Source organism: Molossus molossus, unplaced genomic scaffold (assembly GCF_014108415.1).
Source record: "Molossus molossus isolate mMolMol1 unplaced genomic scaffold, mMolMol1.p scaffold_m16_p_15, whole genome shotgun sequence".
Taxonomy (NCBI): Eukaryota; Metazoa; Chordata; class Mammalia; order Chiroptera; family Molossidae; genus Molossus; species Molossus molossus.
In genome coordinates, this window is record NW_023425350.1 from 65,000,871 (window position 1) to 65,014,209 (window position 13,339).

The 13,339-nt window shown below is 48.7% G+C and overlaps 1 protein-coding gene across 2 annotated transcripts in view; it reads left to right on the forward strand.

Annotated features, from left to right (window-relative positions):
- ELMOD3 (ELMO domain containing 3) overlaps window positions 1-11,361 on the forward strand; it is a 30,618-nt gene extending 19,257 nt beyond the window's left edge. For both annotated transcript variants that reach the window (XM_036263149.1, XM_036263150.1), the window contains exons 10-12: window positions 10,030-10,106; window positions 10,388-10,515; window positions 10,930-11,361. In XM_036263149.1, coding sequence (XP_036119042.1) covers window positions 10,030-10,106; window positions 10,388-10,515; window positions 10,930-11,132 — 408 coding nt within the window. In that variant the 3' untranslated portion in view covers window positions 11,133-11,361. The remainder of the gene's footprint in view (window positions 1-10,029; window positions 10,107-10,387; window positions 10,516-10,929) is intronic.
- The last annotated feature ends 1,978 nt before the right edge of the window (window positions 11,362-13,339 follow it).

A 13,339-nucleotide genomic window follows, 5' to 3' on the forward strand; every position in this document is an offset into this window, starting at 1 on the left:
AAGTATTTATTCAGCATCTGCTGTGCTAGTTATTGTTCTTGATGTTTGAGTTAACTCAGTGAACAAAACAGACAGAGATCCTTCTAGCAGAGACGAGAAGACAGTAAGCATAACACATACGTACATTATAGGATATGTTAGAAGATGATAAGTGCTAAGGAAAAGCACAGGTGGGATAAGGTTTGGAGAATGTGGGGAGGGGTTACCATGTTTTATGGGGTGGTCACGGTAGCTCTGATGAGAAGGCGAGGTTTAGACCAAGCCTTGAAGAGGTGAAGATGTTGGCAAAGCTGGTTTCTGGGGGAAGAGCATCCGCGCAGAGGGAGCAGCCGCAGCACGGGTCCCGCGGGGAGAGTGGCATGTAAAGGAATAGCAGGGTGGCCAGCTGGAGCGGGAGAGGGTGGGAGGGCAGAGGGTCGTAGGGACCAGATGGCACAGTGCCTGGAGGTATGATAGACTTTGATTTTATTCTGAGCAAAATGAGAGTGTTCAGCAGCCTAGAGGATATGATCCAACTTGAAATTTTTAATGGATCCCACCAACTGCCAGGTTGAGAATAGTCTAGAGCAGCAATTTTCAACCGATGTTCTGCAAGAATTTTTAAAACATGCCATACCTATTTAGTCAGGGGCACTGACCCCTTTTTCCTTAGATTGTCCAATAAAAAATGACAATAGCCGTCCCGTGTAGATAAATCAAAATTACACTTTTTTTTTTGTCAAACCGGCAAAAATATATTTTTTGGTGTGCCGCAGAATTTTAGTTACTAGTTTACGTGTGCCATGAGATGAAAAAGGTTGAGAATTGCTGCTCTAGGCCTTTATAATCAAGTTGGAGATGATGGTGATGTGCCAGGGTCTTTTCAGAGGAGGTGTTGTGAGGTGGTCCGATGCTGGCTGTGGACTCTCGAGCGAATGGGCTTCAGTGAGTAGAGCCAGCATATTCTCCTGATGGATCGGATATGAGTGTAAGAAAAAGAGGAGTCAGTATTGATTTTTATTTAAGCAATTGGAAAGGTAGAGTGGCCATCAGCTGTAATGGAAAGCTAAGAGCACGTTGGAGGGTCAGTTCGCCATATAAACTTTAGATCGAGCTTACGCACTTTTGGTAAGAACCCCACAAACGTGGTGCCCAGTCCGTGCCTTAGATTAGGAGCAGATACTGTCAGCATGTCTCCCTGCTGGTGAGGCTGCCCTTGAGCAGGTGGTTAAGGTGATATCTGCTGGCTTTCTCCACCATGAAGTTACTATTTCTCCCTTTGTAATGAATGACTATGTTGAGGAAGATACTTTGAGACTATGCAAATATCCTGTTTCTCCTCAAACTTTGTTCTAATGGTGAGTTTCTGTTTCCCTTGTTCCTCCTACATTTATTAATTCTGTAAGAATTAATAAATTTCGTAAGAAAGAATTGTCTGTGCTTTTCTATTTATTTATTCAATTAATTTTTACATCATTGTGGACTTATTGGTATTTATTTTATTCTATGAGTTATAACCCAACATTGTATTTTTTAGTTGCTCAAATTGTTCCATCTTTGGCCATTTTAAGAGTTCTTTCATGGTAGCATTTGTGCCCTTTTAACTTGCCTGTTCTTTCTTGAGAACTTTTACTTTCTGGACACCAAAAGATAATCTAGGTTCATCTTGTATTTTCCCTGAATAATTCCCAGCCCTGGAGAATGATATTTAGAAACCAAGGTCTGAGCAGGAGGCTTTCTGGCTGCTATTCAGATTTCCCGGCTCCCAGGCCCTCCTGTGTGTGTGTCACTGGTTCACTCCCGACTCCGACAGGAGGGTCTTCAGTAGCCCTTCACAGAAACTGGGAGGCGGTGTGCTTTTATGCTGCCTGAGGGAGAGGGGCCTGAGAATGAGTGGCTATTAATCAGATCGTTTTATCTTAGAAGGCTAGTGTTGAGCAGGCCTGAATTGCAAAAAGTGTCGTTGGCCATATTAATTCTTAATTCTCAGGACCTCAGTTTTTTTTCTTTGTAACATGTGAACCTAATTCCAACCCTGTAAAATTATTCTAAGTGGAAAATAAGCCATGTAAAGTACCAAGCACATTAGTCATTTAGTGAGTGTTGGTTATCAAAGTAATTTTTGATTACTATGAGTAAAAATAGATATTTTACATCTTATGTATAAAACATACATTAATATATCTTTTTTTCTTTATTGATTTTAGAGAGAGAGGAAGTGGGAGAGGGAGAGATAGAAACATCGATGAGAGAGAACATCAGTTGGCCACCTCCTGCATGCTCCACAACCTGGGCATGTGCCCTGACTGGGAATCGAACCAGCGATGTCTTGGTACATGGGTGGATGCTCAACCACTGAGCCACACCGGCCGGGCAATATATCATGTTTTTTAAATCAGTCAAATACATACCTGTACATACCTGTGTGAGTGTGCTGCGTGCATACACACACACACACACACACACACACACCATTAGTAAGGTAGATACCTTCGAATCTAGAACTTACTGACTGTGAAGCAAATAATCATACAATTCCTGACACCTGGGCAGTTTTTAATTTCCAATATACAGATACTATATATCTCTGTATCTTTTGGGGGAAAACACTCATTAAATCTTAAGGCTTTACAGGAAACACTGGAAGAGGCAAGAGGGGGTCTTCATGAGTATCTGGTCTTGGGAGATATCAGGACCCCACAAGTTGGGAATGTGGGCATATTCTGTGGTCATCATGATTCAGAGAGGTATTGTGTGGGCCGAGTTTGAGAACCGTACCTGCCCTGGCCGGTTTGGCTCAGCGGTTAGAGCATCGGCCTGCAGTCCAGAGAGACCCAGGTTTGGTTCCCGCTAAGGGCACGTACCTCAGTTGCAGTTTGGCCCTGGTTGGGTCGTGTGGGTGGCAACCACTCGATGTGTCCCTTTCATGTCGATGTTTCTCTCTCTCTCTCCCCCTTCCACTCTATCTGAACAAAAAATGTCCTCGGGTGAGGATAAAAAAATAAATAAAAAATCGGAGAACGGTACCAGTTAGCTTATGAAATCACGCGGTCACTTGCACTGACACTGCGTTGTTACAGCAGACTCCCAAAGGTTGAGGAGTATCTTAGCAACCACTGGTCTGGCCCTGGTTTTAGAGGTAGGGAAATGGAGACCTAGGGGAGGAAAATGGCTTGCCCAAGGTCCCACAGCCAATAATTTACTATAAATCATCTCAAATCTTTTCTTCCTTCTTGTGACCTATGAAGACCTTTGAAGGAATGTGAGGATCAAAGAGGTCAAGTATTTCCGCACAAAGCTGGGTAGCTAGTAAGTGGTGAAGCTGGGTCTGGGACCCACATGTTCTGACAGTTAGTGGGTGGGCTCCTTACAGCAGTGGTTCTCAGCCAGCAACACACTTCAGAGTCACCTGGGGGGATGCAGATGCCCAGGACCCTCCCCAGAACTACTGATTGGAATCTCCAGGGGTGAGGCCATACCATCGCCAAAGACCATCTGGTCTTCCTCTTCAGTATTCAAAGGTGTTTAAGCCCAAACACAAGGCATGAAGAGAAGTGAAAATTTAAAAAAAATTTTTTTCTCTTTATTGATGTTAGAGAGAGAGAAAGGAGAGGGAGAGAGAGATGGAAACATCAATGAGAAAACATCGATTGGCCGCCTCCTGCATACCCCCACTGGGGATCGGGCCCACAACATGGGCATGTGTCCTGACCGGAATTGAACTGGCGACCTCTTGGTGCACGGGTCGATGCTCAACCACTGAGCCACACCAGCTGGGCGAGAAGTGAAATTTTAAATGGAAACTCAAAAATGTCCAGGTCTTGGATTCCGTTCAAGATAAAGAAAAAAAAATTTTATAAAAAGATGACAGCGTAGGTTAATGCGGTGCTAGAATCCTGTAACCACATCAAAATTACAACTAAACTACCAAACAACCATCATTCAGAACTGGCTGAAACATAGCTGGATGGAAGTCTACAACTAAGGATTTAAAGAAGCCACATTGAGACCGGTGGGAGGGGTGGAGACATGAAGCAGGCTGGTTTTATACCCACGTATGGTAGTTAAAAATTGGGAGGGAGCCCTGGCCGGTTTGGCTCAGCGGTTAGAGCGTCGGCCTGTGGTCCACAGAGACTTGGGTTTGGTTCCCACTAAGGGCGCGCACCTTGGCTGCAGTTTGTCCCCGGCTCTGGTTTGGTCGTGTGGGTGATGGCCACTCAATGTGTCCCTTTCACGTCAATGTTTCTCTCTCTCTCTCTTCCTCTCTCTTCCTCTCACTCTATCTGAATAAAAAAATGGAAAAATGTCCTTGGGTGAGGATAAAAAAAAATAAAAAACAAAAGCCCTGGCTGGTTTGGCTCAGCGGTTAGTGAATCAGTCCGTGGACTGAAGGGTCTCGGGTTTGATTCCAGTCAAGGGTGCGTGCCTGGGTTACAGGTTTGATCCCGGCCTCGGGATACTATGGGAGGCAACTCATCGATGTGTCTCTTTCACACTGATGTTTCTCTCTCCCCCTCCCTCCCTCCCTTCTACTCTCTCTAAAAAAAAAAAAAATCAATGGAAAAAATATCCTCGGGTGAGGATTAACAAAAAAAAGTTTGTTTTTTTCAATTAGGAGGGAGATTTCTGAGAAGTGAGGGGTCCCAGCCCCACACCACGCCCCCCATCCCAGGGTTCCAATACTGGGAAGAGAAGTCCCCACAACTTCTGGCTATAAAAAACCAGTGAGGACTGTGGCTGAGGGAGGCTGAGGCTGCAGGAATCCTAGGCAGCTCCTCTTAAAGGGTCTCTGCATGGGCTTACTCAGACTCGCTCCTGAGCTCCAGCGCTGGGGCAGCAGCTCAAAAGGCACCAAGGACATACAGGGAGGGACTGAATGTCTGGCGTCAGGGCAAGAGCTATAGGGGCAGCTTTCTTCTAGACAGAAATGCTGGCAGAGGCCAGTGTTTCCTTTTTGAGATCCTCCCCCTACACAGAGCTGACAGGCTGGAGCCATATCTGAGTCTGTCTCAACCTGGCTAACACTGTTGGCCCCACCCTGATTTTCTGAGACCCTGCCCTACCCAACTTGTGGGTCCATCCAAGCCATTTCCAGTGGCTTTCCCATACAAACTGCCTGTCTTTTGGGTCCTACTATGGACTTTCCTAAAATCTCTCAAAGGTTCACAAATTGCAAACAAGCAGCATCTGGCCTTGGCATGCCCCCCATCTCTCGCTAAGTGGCCCCAGGCCCGGCACTGGCGGCAGCTGTCCTGGACACCTCCAGGCTCAGCACAAATAGCAGCCATTTGCAGATTGCTCTGTAGCTCGTGCAGGGAGGCCCCAGGCAGGGCACAGGCAGTGGATGACCCTGCACCTCCTGGGAGGCCCCAGAGCCAGTGCACATGATGGACAGCTTCAGACCATGCTGGATTACAAGCCTATCACCTCCAGGAGCAACACACTCAAGGGGACTATTCTGAGCACCAAAGCCCTGCTGAAGCAAGTCCTGCTCCATAGGGTTGGCTCCTGCACAGCAGCTCCTCCACTGTGGTCTCAGCCAGCCCTTGCAGCCAGTCAGCCTGGGGTCAGTCCCTCCTAGTGACACCAGCAGCAATCAAGGCCCAACTACAACAGGACAGGGCACACATCCCACAGAGGGCGCACCTATGGCACCCAGTTCAAGTGACTGGGGAGGCTGCACCACTGGGCTTGTCAGGTCACCTACTACATAGGCCACTCTACCAAGTCCAGAAGACAGCAACTCTACCTAATACATAGAAACAAACTTAGGGAAGCAGCCAAAATGCGGAGACAAAGAAACAGGTTCCAAATGAAAGAACAAGAGAAATCTCTAGAAAGAGAACTAAACGAAATGGAAACAAGCAAATTACCAGATATAGAATTCAAAACAATGGTTATAAGGATGCTCAAGGAACTCACTAAGAATTTCAAGAAATTTAGTGAGAACTTCAACAGCATGAAAAAGGATTTAGGAACCATAAAAAAGAACCAGTCAGAAATGAAGGATACACTAAATGAAATGAAGAATAATTTACAGGAAATCAACAGTAGAGTAGACCAAGCCAAGAATCAAATCAGCAATTTGGAATATAAGGAAGCAGAGAACACCCAATCAGAACAGCAAAAGAAAAGAAATCCCCCAAAACAAAGATAGTGTAAGCCTCTGGGACAACTTCAGGTGTATCATCGTTTGCATCATGTGGGTGCTGGAAGGAGAAGAGAGAGAGCAAAAAATTGAAAACCTATTTGAAAAAATAATGACAGAAAAATTCCCTAACCTGGTGAAGGAAATAGACATAAAAATTCAAGAAGCACAGTGACTCCCAAGCAAGATGAAGCCAAAGAGGTCCACACCAAGACACATCATAATTAAAGTGCAAAATGTTAAAGACAAAGAATCTTAAAAGCAGCAAGAGAAGAGCAGTTAGTTACCTACAAGGGAGCTCCCATAAGACTGTCAGCTGATTTCTCAATAGAAACTTCGCAGGCCAGAGGGAGTAGCAAGAAATATTTAAAGTGATGAAAAGCAAGGAGCTACAACCAAAATTACCCAGCAAAGCTATCATTTCAAATCAAAGGACAGATAAAGAGCTTTTCAGCCAAGAAAAAAACTAAAGGAATTAATCACCACCAAACAAATATTATATGAAATGTTAAAGGGTCTTCTTTAAGAAGAAGAAAAGGTTAAAAATATGAATAATAAAATGGCAATAAACACATATCTATCAACAGTAGAATCTAAATATCAAAATAAATGGAGAAGCAAAACAGAAACAGACTTACAGATACAGAGAACATTTTGACAGTTGCCACATGAGAGAGATGTTGGGGGGATGGTTAAAAAAGGTGAAGGGATTAAGAAGTACAAGCTGGTTGTTACAGAATAGTCATGGAGATGTAAATGAAGTACAGCAGATGAGTATGAGATTTATTGGGATGATCACTTAGTAAATTATATAAATGTCTACTCAGTTTGGTATACACCTGAAGTAAATATAACATTGTATGTCAACTGTAATTAAAAAATAAAAAATGGCCCTGGCTGGTTTGGCTCAGCGGTTAGAGCGTCGGCCTGCGGTCCGGAGAGACCCGGGTTCGGTTCCCGCTAAGGGCATGTACCTCGGTTGCAGTTTGTCCCCGGCCCTGGTTGGTTGTGCGGGTGGCGGCCACTCGATGTGTCCCTCTCACATCGATGTTTCTCTCTCTCTCTCTCCCTCCTGCTCTATCTGAACAAAGAATGAAAAAGTGTCCTCGGGTGAGGATTAAAAAATAAAAATAAAAAAAAAATAAAAAAAAATAAAAAATGATTGAATGGCAAAAACATTTTTTTAAAGAAAAGAAAAATATCCAGGGCTGATTTTCTCTGCTGCCTGTTAGTTCTCTAAACATAGCCTCAGTGAGAGTATTTTAGCTAAAAGGAACACTTTTCAGATTCAAGGGAACTGCTGAAGGAAAAGAGACATTTAGATCTGATTTTTATTTTTTTTCCACTGCTTTTTACTTTTTTTATCCTCACCTGAGGACATTTTTGTACTTATCTTCAGATAGAGCCGGAGGAAGAGAGAGAGAGAGACATGGATGTAAGAGAAACACATCGACTGGTGGCCACCCTCATAACCCCAACCAGGGCCGGGGATGAACTGCAACCAAGGTACATGCCGTTAGAGGGAACTGAAGCTGGGACTCTCTGGTCTGATGCTCTAACCGTTGAGCCAAACTGGCCAGGGCATTCACTGCTTTTTAATAAATCAGCTTTAAAAGACTGCTCCTGGCCCTGGCCGGTTTGGCTCAGCGGTTAGAGCGTCGGCCTGCGGTCCAGAGAGATCCGGGTTCAGTTACCGCTAAGGGCACGTACCTCGGTTGCAGTTTGTCCCCGGCCCTGATTGGTTGTGCAGGTGGCAACCACTCGATGTGTCCCTTTCACATCGATGTTTCTCTCTCTCTCTCTTCCCCTCTCTCCCTCCCGCTCTGTCTGAACAAAAAATGCAAAAATGTCCTCGGGTGAGGATTAAAAAAAAAAAGACTGCTCCTGTCCGGCCCGTGTGGCTCAGTGGTTGAGAATTGACCCATGCACCAAGAGGTTGCCGGTTCGATTTCCGGCCAGGACACATGCCCAGGTTGTAGGCCCGATCCCCAATGGGAGGCATGCAGGAGGCAACCAATCGATGTTCTCTCTCATCAATGTTTCTATCTCTTCGTTTCACTTCCCCTCTTTCTAGAATCAATAAAGGAAAAAAAAAAAAACACTATTCCTGCCCCGGTTGGTTTAGCTCAGCGGTTGGAGTGTTGGCCCGCAGACCAGAGAGACCCAGGTTCCATTCCCGCTAAGGGGACGTACCTCAGTTGCAGTTTGTCCCTGGCCCCAGTTGGGGTCATGTGGGTGGCAAACACTCAATGTGTCTCTCTCTCGATGTTTCTCTCTCTCTCTTCCTCCCTCTCTCTCTCCCACTCTATCTCAAGATAAATGCAAAAATATCCTTGGGTGAGGATAAAAAAATAGACTGTTCCCGAGGGCGAATGAGCACTAGGTTTATGTATTTTTTTGTTAATCCTCACCTGAGAATATTTTTCCATTGATTTTTTTAGATAGAGTGGAAGGGAGGGAGAGAGGGAAAGAGAAACATCTGTGTGAGAGAGACACATCAGTTGGTTACCTCCCACACAACCCAGACCAGGGCTAGGGATTGAGTTTGCAACCCAGGCACGTGCCCTTGACCGGGAATCAAACTCAAGACCCTTCGGTCCTCGGGCTGATGCTCTAACCACTGAGCAAAACCAGCCAGTAAGCAGGCCCTTCCAAGGACAGCAGTCTTAGGCCCACTGTATTAACTCATGGTTTATTTCCTTTTTGATTCTGAGGCTTAGAAAAGCTGAGTTTCATAGAGTTTTGGTGGCCTTCCTAAGGACACACAGCTAGCAGGTGGCCAGGCCAAGGTGTGGAATCCAGGCGTCATGAAGGACACTGAGAAGAGGAGCCAGAAGGTCCTCTGTAGTTCAACCAGTGCGCTCAAGTAAAACCTGCAGTGACGAAAACGGTCTAGGTCTGCACTGTCCAACACAGGAGCTAAGGACATGTAGCTACTGAGCCCTTGAAATACTGCTAGGATGACTAAAGAATTGCATTTTAACTTTTATTTAATTACTTTAAATACGTACATGTGGCGAGTTACTGTACTGGACAGCACAGTATATCATAATGTAATGAATTTTCTTCTTGGGGGAAGTAGATGGGATAAATAGACTTTGACTCTTGTTCTAAACTAAGGCTGTACTGATCTGTATGTCCCTCTCCACGGATGCCCTTGTGTACATGCAGCAGTGGAAACTAACATGCAATATTTGCAAACTCCCTACAAATAGCTTTTCATTTGCTTGGATTTTTTGTTATCAAATAGGGATTTGCTCTCTAAAAATAAAGCTTTGAGGTGGACCCCACAGGGCAGTCTGAGGCCCATTCTGGTGAAGTTCCTGGCTAGACTCCATGCTACCCCCTTGGGAGCTTGGCCTGCACAACCGGTTCTCGGGCCTCTCTGTTACTGAGGGATGGGGTGTCCAGCAAGTCAAGACAGACTTTCTACCTACTTGCACCTTCTGTCTGATTTTGGATGAAGTGCTTATGAGCAGCCCAATAACCAGAAGCCTAGAGAAGAGATTTTAAGAACCTATGTAGTTAGTTAGATACCTGTGCCTCACTCTTGTGTTCATCTAACCCCAGGGGGTGACGTGGTCTGTGGGCAGCTCGTGGGTAGGTCTGGTGAAGGCCTAGGAGAGCCAATGGGTAATGCAAGCCAGCTTTGGAGTGAATTGCCCCAGTTGGAATCCTGGTTCCACTGCCTTAAGAAAGATATTTGAGGTCCCTGAGCCTCAGTATCCTCATCTGTAAGATGGGAAGATCACTGTGAAAATGAAGTGTAAGCATCCATAATGTCGCTGCTGCCTCTGGGCCAGGACTGTTGTCACTGCCTGCAGGCCAGGCTAGGTTGTAGAAGACGGGAAACACAGAAGGCAGGACTGGGCTGCCGCTGACCTGGTACCACTTCATTCCAGCAATTCCCCTTCTGTTTGATGTCCGTGAATATCACCCGCATTGCGATCCAGGCCTTAAGAGAGGAGTGTCTCTCCAGGTGAGTCCCCACGCTGCTCACCCCACCCCTCACCCTCAGCTGATTAGAGGAACCTAGCAGAGCCTGGTTCCCTCCCTGCCTGCCTCGTTCTCCCCAACTTTCTCCCTCGCCTGCTGGCTTCTGGGGGCACCCGGGTCAGTCTCCCAGCCCACCCCTCCTCGCCACCCCTGACCTCAGATGTGAAGGCTGCCCTGGGAATGGCTCCCCTGGGGAACAGCCAGGGGTGGGTGGGGGGTGTCAGCCTTGTCCGTGCTGAGCAGATCACCTCCCTTGTCCTGCAGGGAGTGTAACCGGCAGCAGAAGGTGGTCCCAGTGGTGAACAGCTTCTATGCCGCCACTTTCCTCCACCTCGCTCACGTCTGGAAGACGCAGCAGAAGACGATCGCAGACTCAGGCTTTGTCCTCAAGGGTATGCTCTTTCTCCCGGGAGGCCGAGCTCCCTCCTGGTGTCCCAGCTCAGGGCCTCAGGTGGAGGCTGCGCTGGTTTGGGCTGCAGTTCCCTCCCAGCCCACCCTCTGGAGCTAGTTCTCCTTTCTCTGCCGCCCTCTCTGTCCTTATACCCATGGTGACCAGAGTTTCTGAATCAAAGGCTGGGTCCAACAGTGGACTGGCTAGTCAAAGTCACAGTTGCCCTGGACAAGATGGTGTATGGTCCCTAGGGTCTCTCTAGTTCCCTGGTCTCCTCTGGTGAGCTCTCCATCTTAGGAGTCTCCTTCACCTTCTCCATAGGACCTGGGCTGGGGTGCTCCCTAGAGCCACTGGGCCTGGACTGTGCAGTTCAAAGCCCCCTCCAGCCTTTTGTTCCCAATGCTCTCTGTTCCAGACTTGGAAGTGCTGGCCAAGAAGAGCCCACGGCGGCTGCTCAAGACCCTGGAGATCTACTTGGCCAAAGTATCAAAGGGTCAGACCTCCTTGCTGGGAGCACAGAAGTGTGGTGGGGCACCAGCCCCTCACTCCAAGGACCTCACTTTCACAGGCGTGTGTGACCTGCCACCACACTCATCCGAAGGCACGTGGGTGGTGTGACCACCGGAGACTGACAGAAAGACTTGAAAGCTGGGCCGCAGGGGCTTTCAGAGGGTGCATGGCAAACCATTCAGGGGCACCATGGCTGGGCCAGGCCCCTCCCCATCTCAGCTGAAGGGATGCAGGAAGCTCCCGGGCCTGGTCAGGGGAGCCAAGGACCCTCATCCTCGTGAGACATGGCGGACAGCTAGACTTGGTCCTCTCCCCACAGAGCTGCACCCAGAGCGAGAACTCTGCTGTCATAGCGGGGTACAGCTGATCGAGTGGGGCTCCAGGTCATTTTGGGGAGAGCGAGGGGACCATGAGCTGGGAGAGCCCATCGGGATGTTCCACATGCCCCCACATTGAAGGACAATCCCAAGCAGGGCATTTGGGCCCCTGGTGGCCCTAGGACAGGGACCAGACGGGGATACATAGTAGTTAGAATCTGAAGGGAGATGGTAGCAGTGGCAGCAGCCAACAGGGGGCAGCATGGACCAGAGCAAGATGCCTGAGGCTGCTGCTGGGACAGCCTCCTCCACCCACCAGGCCAGGTATCAGGGCCCCTCGGGTTTGCGGCCTTGGCCTTGTGTTCGCCCCACTCCCTTCTCTCCCAGGCTCCTCCCGCTGGTGAGGGTGCAGGACATGGCCTTTGCTCTGTCTCTGTCTCCACTGCTGCCCACCCCAAGCGCCCGCAGCTGGGCTTCCCCGGGAGGCTGTGCAGTTCCCATCAGAGCTGTTTTTCTAGCCTGGTCGAAGGAAGGAGGAAATTCACACATCAGCAGTTATTGAATAAAGGAGTCATTCTGGATTAAGGGTTCCTCGTGTCTTCCTCCCGAGACAAGCCTGTGCCTTCCTGGGGCCCACGGTCCTGTTAGAGCCAGGCACTCCCTCCAGGCCAAGGCTGGCCGTGGGCTCCAGGAGAGGGTGCTCTGCCCTCGCAAACTCCAACTGAGTTCATAGGCTGTCCACCCTGCACTTGCAGGTCCGGAGACGCATACTCTAGCCAGTGGGCAAGGTGACCCTGGCTCTTAAGATTGACTGGTGTGTCCTGGCCGGTTTGGCTCAGTGGGTTGAGCGTTGGCCCGCGGACCAGAGTTGTAGGTTCAATTCCAGTCGAGGACACGTATCTTGGTTGTGGTTCGTCCCCGGCCCTAGTTGGGGTTGTGCGGGAGGCAACCAGTTGACGTGTCCCTCTCACATTGATGTTTCTCTCCCTCCCTCCCTCCCACTCTGTCTGAAGATGGATGGAAAAATATCCTCAGGTGAGGATTTAAAAAAAAAAAAAAGGGTTGACTAGTGTGAAGCATCCACACTGGGTTTTTCCTACATTTGTTTCTGGGGAGGCTGGCTCTGTTGCTCCATTCACAAAAGGGCCTCCAAGCCATGGCATCGTGAGCCGGGCTGGGGGTGGGCAGGCGAGAGCCCCCGTACATGGCCCTCCTGTCCTCTGCCCTCCCTCAAGTAGAGCCATGGAAGACACCGTCTAGCCCCTGCAGGCCTCTCCAAGTCTGACCCTCTGGACGTAGGGCCATCAGAGGTGGGGATGACACACGGCCACCCCAGTACAACAGGGTACTTGACCCTGCTGTCAGCAGGATGCCTCAGGGTGGGGCTGGTAGTGGGCCTGTCATTTTGCCCAACCTGAACCGATCTCTGTCCGCCCCACCTCCTCTAGTCCGGGTGCAGCCGACCAGAGGTGGCAGGGAGGTTGGCGGGTTGGCATGCAGAAAGGCCGCAGTCTGCCTCCGCTCGACGTCAGCGTCAGCGGTTCCTTCAGATCGCTTTCGCTTGCTCTACCAGGAGGCTTCTCAGCAGACCTGATGATGAACGCCCAGCCCACAGCACAGCCAGGCCCCGGCCAGGTGCGCCGCTAGCTGGAGGGGAGGCCAGCGGCCGCGCAGGTGCCCTTTCTTCCCGCATCACTCCTGCGTGATGCTCTGAGTGCTCCCACATTCACACCTGGGACACCAGCAGTAACAGTCCAGGGAGTAAGTCGAGGTTCTATTGATGGACTTTTGGGGGGGGGGGTCTAAACCCTCTGAAAGTAGAGGCAGAAATCTTAAATCGCATTTTTTGGAGGGGAAAGGCCTGCCTAGATCATTCACAGAATTAAAATGCTTCACAACCCTAAAAATGTCAGAACCACGAATGTGGTGCAGCCCTTACTCCCTTTTTAAAAATCATCCCTGCATCTTCCAGTTGAGATGGCAGAGTTGTGTTCTGAA